The sequence below is a fragment of the Propithecus coquereli genome, unplaced genomic scaffold (assembly GCF_000956105.1).
Source record: "Propithecus coquereli isolate 6110/MARCELLA unplaced genomic scaffold, Pcoq_1.0 Scaffold633, whole genome shotgun sequence".
Classification (NCBI taxonomy): Eukaryota; Metazoa; Chordata; class Mammalia; order Primates; family Indriidae; genus Propithecus; species Propithecus coquereli.
This window is the reverse complement of record NW_012152319.1, coordinates 907,707-915,690: the sequence shown is the minus strand read 5'-3', so window position 1 is coordinate 915,690 and position 7,984 is coordinate 907,707. Positions and strand designations below refer to the sequence as shown.

The 7,984-nt window shown below is 59.0% G+C and overlaps 1 protein-coding gene across 1 annotated transcript in view; it reads right to left on the bottom strand.

Moving 5' to 3' along the window:
* Positions 1 to 7,984, bottom strand: part of PHF21B (PHD finger protein 21B) — a 41,089-nt gene that overhangs the window by 1,558 nt on the left and 31,547 nt on the right. Inside the window, exons 7-11 of the mRNA XM_012659782.1 lie at positions 5,953 to 6,007; positions 4,492 to 4,514; positions 2,030 to 2,188; positions 682 to 757; positions 225 to 328 (exon numbers count right to left, since the gene is read on the bottom strand). Coding sequence (XP_012515236.1) covers positions 225 to 328; positions 682 to 757; positions 2,030 to 2,188; positions 4,492 to 4,514; positions 5,953 to 6,007 — 417 coding nt within the window. The remainder of the gene's footprint in view (positions 1 to 224; positions 329 to 681; positions 758 to 2,029; positions 2,189 to 4,491; positions 4,515 to 5,952; positions 6,008 to 7,984) is intronic.

Genomic DNA, 7,984 nt, shown 5'->3' with positions numbered 1-7,984 from the left:
CCCCGTGTCCGTGCACACCACCACAGCTGGGGCCAGCTGGATCTACACCCGGGCTCTAAGGACACACTCCCCCGTGTCCGTGCACACCACCACAGTTGGGGCCAGCTGGATCTACACCCGGGCTCTAAGGACACGCTCCCCCGGCCCCGTGCACACTATCACGGCCGGAGCCAGCTGGATCTACACCTGGGCTCTAAGGACACACTCCCCCGTCCCCCGCGCACCTTCACGGCCGAGGCCAGCCGCCGGTCCTGCTCCTCCAGCTGCTGGTGCTCATTCTGCAGCTCGTTGCCTCGTTGCAGCAGCTTCTGCTTCTCCTCCTCTTTGACTAGGAGAGAGGGCCAGGACCAGCCGGGAAGGCAGGTGAGCAGTGACTGGGCCGTAGGGTGACCCAGAGAGGCAGGAGGAACGGAACCAAGGCCCAGGTCACCAAGCCTCCCTGCCCCCTCTCCCAACACCAACAGGAGTCAGTGGCTCTGGTCAAATGCTCAGAGACTGGAACTGCTCCCCCAGCAGAGCCTGCCCTGCACACAGGGCCGTCCCAGGGGCCCTCTTCAGAGCGCTGGCCTGCAGGAGCCTGGGCCCGTTCAGCCTCCTAAAGGCCCAGAGTGAACCCAGAGGCCGGGGTGGGAGGATGGCGACGGGGATCAGGCACTCTTCCCACCTGCCAAGACTTCTTACCTGTCTTGTGGGTGACATAGGAGTGCACGATGGCCAGCATCCCGGTCCAGGGCACGCCCTCATCTTTCTTTAAGGCCTGTGGGGCAGACAGGGAAATGACAAAGTGTGGAGGCCCTGGGAGCTGCTGGGATGGCCGCACCTGGCTGTGTAAAACTGGGGGAGGCACACCCTCTCTGAGCCACAGGTCCCTCCCCTGTGACCAGGGGAAGGGGCCACACCTGCCTCGTGGCCTGGCTCACGGAGGCTGCTCGGTAAGATGAGGGCAGGAACCTTCTAGGTTTCTCTCCCCGCTCATCACCAGAGCCTGGCACAAGGAGAGGCTCACGTACCCCCCGAGTGAATGAACGAACAACCACTTATCTTCTTCCCATGTCCAGGGGACCTGGGCGCAGCCAGGCCCAGGCGAGGCAGGGAGGCGTGGGAGACGCAGTGGGGGCCACCACCGTGCTGAAGCAGGGGCAGAATCTTGCCCAGTCTCCACATGCCCTCAAAAAGCTGTGACCCCCTGGTAGTCATGATGCAGGGGCTGGTGGCCCCCACAGGGGACAGCCCCGCAGCGGCACCCAGTCCACCATATCCACCTTCCTTGGTCCCCCGGGATGACGGGAACTCACGGTGGCTAACGCTTTCTGAATAAAGGGAGCTCCCCGACGGTTCGGTCGCGCATGCTACGGAAAAGCACACTAGAACCAGCCTCGCCACTGCCGCCACCCGGCCACGAGGGGTCGCCTGGCGGCATTTTCTCCCAGGTTTTTTGTTCTGCAGTTTTTCTCAGACAGCTGATTACAAACCATACAGCAGTTTAATTTGTATAGTTTACAAAGCCTGCTTTTTATTTTTATAACGTAATTGCATATAGCGGACAAGTCCCAAACAACGTCACTGCTGTAATACGTCATTTTCCATCGTTCTCACTGAGCGCAGAGTCGGAACTCATTTCACCACCGGGTGCTGTCGGGAAGTTGGACTGTTTGCGTCTTTCCCTCGTGTAAATAAAGTGAGAAGGGCTTCTCGGTGCTTGACACTGTGTCCACTCTGGGATTAGCCTGGACTCCCCATAGCGAGACTCAGGTTGTAAAGAGGCCACGTGGAGAGAAGGCGGCAGCCGGCGTCTCGTGGGTGGGGCCGGGGATGTTGCTAAATCTCACGCTGCACAGGACGATGCCACGATCAGGGGTCATCCAGCCCAAATGCCAACGGCTGAGAGAGCCTGCGCCGCACCCAAGCCCCACTTCTCACCCCTCCCCTGCCCTCCCCGTCTCTGGCCACAGTGGGGACGCCCAGGAAACTGATGTCGTGGCCCATCAGGGCCTGAGGTCCAGGGTGAGGGGCCACGCAGACTCCGTACCTTCTGCTGGCACTTGGGGCACACCCACATGCCCTTGGGCGCCGTCTTGAGGGGGGGGTCCAGGCAGCTGAGGTGGTAGGCCCCCGGGCAGGTGCCGCAGGGCTGCAGGTTGGCCCCGCGCTTGCAGGCAGCACAGTGCTCCTCGTGGGTGATCTCGTTCTGGAAGAGAAGGGGGCACAGGTGGGCCACCCGGGGCTGGGCCCAGGCAGCTGCCGTTCCAACCCCCTTGTGGCCGCTCTTCTGCCAATGTTTCTCAGCAGCTCCAAGGAGAGAGCAACAAGCCCTGGAGGGTGACAGTGTGGGGACAGGCCTGGGCCCCAGGAGAAGGGGCTGCCTGACGTGCACGATTCCAGAGCACCAGCCAGGCCACATTGACTAGGGGCTGGGGCCACTGAGCGTTGGAGTCGGGCACGATGTGACTCCCGTGTCCTGATTCTTCCGTGCTGAGACCTGACTTGGGTGTGGGTGACGGGAAGGGTGTCCTGCTGTGGCAATGGCCACAGTCCCGCTCGGGGTCTGCGTTGTGCCGTATTCTGGGCGTGGGGCCCAGCCTCGGCTCGCACTGCCTCTGGGAGGGAGGCCGCGGCCTGGGACAAGATGCCCACGTTCCCCGTTCCCTGGCGGCGCCCCCCGAACTCCTGTTAATGGCACATCAGTCTAACCTGAGACCCCACGTCCTGGGGCGTTACTGCCTTCCCCCCAGTTTCTGCATCTGTAATAGGATGACAACACCTGCCCCCCAGGTTGTTGGGAGGACTGAACAGGACAAAGCACTTGAAGTGCCCGATTCACACCAGCTCCGCGCAGGAGCATGGTAAAGGGCAGCTTCCCCCTTTCCCGGGGACGAGAGAATGTCAAATGTCCCTTCTACAGAGCCATCATCATTCGGTCACTCAGTCTCTACTGACACACCTCCGGGGACAGGGAGATCATTACCTGTACAGTCAGCCTGCTGCACTGTAGGCAGCTCTGACTGCAAGTGAGGCCACGGTTTTACAACCCCACACTTCCCATGACCTGCAAAATCTGAACAATTTCCCACCACCCAACGGAAACCCGCCTGCAAGTTACATCTGTTCTCTATGTGTCAACAGCACCTTCCAACTTTATTTATTGTTTTTTTCTGAGACAGAGTCTTGCTCTGTTGCCCTGGCTAGAGTGCCATGGCGTCAGCCTAGCTCACAGCAACCTCAAACTCCTGGGCTCAAATGATCCTCCTGCCTCAGCCTCCCGAGTAGCTGGGACTACAGGCATGTGCCACCATGCCCGGCTAATTTTTTCTATATATTTTTAGTTGTCCAGCCAATTTCTTTCTATTTTTTTTAGTGGAGACGGGGTCTCACTCTTGCTCAGGCTGGTCTCGAACTCCTGACCTCGAGCAATCCTGCCGCCTGGGCCTCCCAGAGTGCTAAGATTACAAGTGTGAGCCACCACGCCCAGCCAGTACCTTCCAACTTTAGAGTTGGGAAAGACTAGAGGGATCTCATCTGGGATGGCCCATGTGACAAGGACGCTGGATGACCCTGAAGGAGGGGGCAGCACGCTCAGATGAGGCCTCAGAGACCCCCGTCTACACCCTTTGTTTCAGTGCAAAGGCCCACGAGGGTGAGGCAGTTGTCTGAGATCACAGAGCAAGCTGGAGGGGGAGTCAGGACCAGCATCTGGGTCGCCTGCCTGGAAGCCAAGGCCCCTCCAGGACCGTGGGCTCTGTCAGGGCAGGGCTCAGGCTGAAGGCAGCTCCTGTCCCCATGCTTGCCCTGGCTGAGCACAGGGTGTCTGCGGACAACCCTGCTGGGCCCAGCACCACTCTGCGCCATGGCAGGAACACAATACGGCTACCTGGAGTTGGAACCACCTGTCGCTTCCTTGAGGCTTGACCATTACAAGCATGCAGGGACTAGAAAATTCTTTTAGAACTGGATCAGCAATTTAGTAAAGAAAAACGCTGACTAAATTCTGAGGTCACGTCCATGAATGAGGTCACGACCAGCCAATGTCCTGGGAAGCAGGGACGTGGTGTGCGGGGCTGGAGTGGTCTCACAGGATCACAGAAATGTGGTGTGTGGGGCAAGACCCTGGGCATTACCAAGTCCAGCCCCTTTCAGGGTGGGCGACAGAGGACCAGGGAGGGCCAGTTCTGCCTGGGGTCACACAATGAGGCCAGCTGGCACCCAACTGGCTGCTTCTGGTCAGGCCTGCATGGTGTCCCCGGGTCCCCACATCCCCAGTACTGAGCAGGGACGGCGCCTGTTTGAACCTGTGCACTGAGCCCTGAGCAACGCCCGACTCTGCCCGGCAGGCTGGGAAGCGGACGGGTGTTGTTCAGGTTCTTGGCACCGAGGGTGGACCCTGAAGGCTTTCTGCTCCACTCCAGGGCCCCTCCCTCTTTCTGGGAGTGATCCTCCTGATCTGCACTGAAAACATCCCCCACCCCCAGGTGTGAAGACGGAGGGGACACATACCTTCCAGCAGGGGTCCTCATTGGCTAGCACAGGGAAGAAGGGCGGAGAATGTGTTAGTGGGCATTAGAGGAGCACAGATCAGGACTGGAGTCCACGAGGCCTCAAGTGGCAGGGTCTCTCACCCCAGGGCATGATGGAAGTATCCCAAAGTGATACCTGGGACCTCATCCCTGATCATGATGTGAGTATCACAAGGTCCCCATCCTATGATGCCTGAGTTCTCACCCCGGAGCATGATGGTAATACCCCAAGTCCCCCATCCCATGTCTGAGTTCTTACCCCAGGGCATGATGGGAGAATCCCATGGTCTCAGTGATGCCTGCGTTCTTACCCCAGGGCATGATGGGAGTATCATAAGGCCCCCAAGATGCCTGAGTTCTCACCCCAGGGCATGATGGGAGTATCCCAAGGTCCCAGTGATGCCTGGTTTTCACCTGAGAGCATGATGTGAATCCCACAAGTTCCCATGGCACCTAGGGTCCCACCCCAGAGCATGATGGGAATATGGGTCTCTGCCCTAGGAATAGGCTCTTCTAAGGCCTCTGAGCTCACATAGTGGCAGTGAGCTGCCCAGTGGAGGGAACCATCGCTCCAGGGACTCTGTCAAAGTGACATATTTTCAACTCTTTTTCAGCTACAACCACTCTCATGCTAGTAAATGATGTCAAACCATATATTTTAATGATCGCAAAAATGATTTTCCTTTCAGGTTCTGGGTCAGACCTGTCGGAAGAGCAGGTCCTGTGTCTGCACAGTAACCGACAGCTCACCGGGTGTTGTCACACTCACCCACTCACTCCCCCCCGTCACTGTCCCTGCAGAGAAGCAGGCAGCTACCAGGGAGGGACCATGACTTGTTGAAAGCTACACAGAATCCTCGGAGGGAGGCCTCGGGCCAGGCCCAGCCTGCAGAGCTGGGGGCGCTTGCTGAAGATCTGGCCCAACACCTTGTCGTACAGAAAGAGCCCAGGCCCAGAGGGGGAGATCTAGCCCTGGTCACACAGTGAGTCACAGGCAGAACCGGGCTGCGATCCCAGGGCTCCCAAGTCCAACCTGTGCTCTCTCAATGACCAGAGCGGGGACACGGAGGTGGTGAGACGTGGGCCAGGAACCTCCAGCCCAGGCCCGGAGGTACTAGAGGCTACCCACGTGTGGCGGAGAAGAGAGGCTCTCTAGGGCTGTCTGGAGGGCAGGCAGCACCGGGGCGGGCCACGCGGGCAGAGGCCACGCGTGCAGGCCACACCCAGACCTGTGGCGCAGGCTGCAGATGGAGGCCTGAGGAGGAGCGGGGAGGTAGGAGGCTCCTCGCAGCACCGCATCCTCTCCCTCCACCCAGGTCAGTCCTGTGCTGGGCGGGCCCAGCCCCTGCCCAGGCCCAGGGGTGCAGGACCAGCCAGAGCCAACTCTGCCCTGGCCCTGGAGCGGCTATGGCAGAAGCCACGGGCCGTGGCTGGTGCTTACCTCTCGCTGTGAGGAACAGGGGGCTGTTGAGATAGTTGGAGGCCAGCCGTTTCCTCTGCAGGGGACAGAAAACAAACAACACACCCGTCATCTGGAGTCTCTCAGCTAGGCCACTCTGACCCAGGACCCAACCCAAGGCAGGCTCCCTGCCCAGGCGCCAGGCTCCCTGCCCAGGCGCCAGGCTCCAGCCGGACTCCCCACTGGAGGCAGAGACAGGGATGGCAGGGGCAGGGAGGGCAGTCAGCGAAGGCCCTGTGCTGCTGGATGCTGAGGACAACGACCTCTGCCCCCGGGTTCACTTCGGGAAGGACACGTTAAGAGATTCCCAAGGTGGGAAAACCAGTGACAAAGCTACGTTGCTCTCTCCGTCTGTCCCCTGCATCTTCTTCCTCAACTGGCTCTGCAGTCAGGTGGGGAGATGGGGTCCGTTACAGATTCACTCCCTAAGAGTCCACTTTCTTGGCATGTGGCCCAAAGCATCATATGTAGACAAAGGTTTCTGGTTCATTCCAGGAGGGCGGCTTTAGTCCTACGGCAACCACAGGCCACACCCGTTCAGACCTTGGTGGTTCGAAGTGGCTTCGGCTGTGATAGGAAGATGGTTCTAGAATTGTGACTAGACTTAAAACCATCTCTCTTGAAGTGGTCAGGCTGTGTTCAGGGCCATGAGAGGGACCCATGGAAGGGCCCCTCTGGGGTTATGTGCTCGTCCAAGGCTCAAGGTCACGGGGCCTTGAGTTGACTTGCATAGGTCATCTCTGGACCTGGCCCCGGACGAGGGTGATGCTTCACCTGCACACAAAGCAGGGGACAGTTTCATTAACGAACAAATCAAAGGGAATGAGGCCCTTATCGTGCACAGAGAATACGCCATTTCCTTGGGTAGAAGTTGACAAAAAACTCGACGACATTCTTAGGAAAGACCCCAGTTTGGGGACAAGGCTTGTGCAGAAGGTCAAGGAGGAGGTGAATGGTACGAAGCTGCCCACGTGGGGCGCGCTCTCGGAACAGCAGCGGGGGATGGACGTGGAGGAAAGGTGTGGACGGGCTGACAAAGCCAGAAGATGCCCCGTGGATGGGCCTCTGCCGGGACAGGGCAGTCACAGGGCTGGAACTGGCCACTGCTCCACGGAGACCGTCCGTCCCAGTGGAGTTCAAGTTCACAAGACGCGGATTCTGGACGACTGGCCCAGACTAACGAACATCCTGGGGAGGGGAAACAGCATTTTCTTCATCCTTCCTCCAGATCTTACAGACTCTACGTCTGGAACATACCACACACTGGCCTTGGGAGATGTACGTTGTTTCACCCAGGACAGCTGTCCCAGGCTTTGGATTTTGGGGCCCCAGGGAAATGGCCTCCTTCCCAGGGGAAGATTCCAGGGTGCTGCCCCTAAAAGAGCCCTGAGCCTCTGAGAAAAATGCCCCGAGGGACTCTGCAGAGCTGGCTTTTAGGGAAGTGATGTTGGGATTTTAACCTAAGAATTCTGGACTTTAATTTACCAGGGCGGGAAGGTTTCATTCCCGATTTTTCTCCCTGGGAACCTGCTAATGGGAAGGGCCCAGGTGCTCAGGCATCTTCGAGTCCCAGCCCTGAATTACCGGACTGTCTTTGGTCACCACCTGTCGGGCTGCAGTGGACATCAGGGGTGGCACCTAGTCTGGGATGGGACCTGGATCAGGGAATTTCTTGCCTTGGAGGTTAACTTTTGACGTCCTATTCTAATTGTTTCAGAACTATGGTGGGTGGGGGACTGCACGCTGCCCACCAGCAGCCCTGGCTGACGCAAGCGGAAGCAGGGTTTGGAGCCGGTGCCTCCCGTGACAGAGGGAGCACACGCAGGGGGACCACGGGCTCAGGGCAAATCGCAGCGAGCGCGTCAGGCACAGCCTTGGTCCCCTGGCTCCACACTGAGGGGCTTCAGCTAGACTCAGGGCTGCCCCTGTCCTCCTCCTCGGGGATGGATGCTCCAAATGGGCGTGTAGGAGAAGGAACCGGCCACTCCTAGCCCAGCCCAGCCCCTTCTGGGCC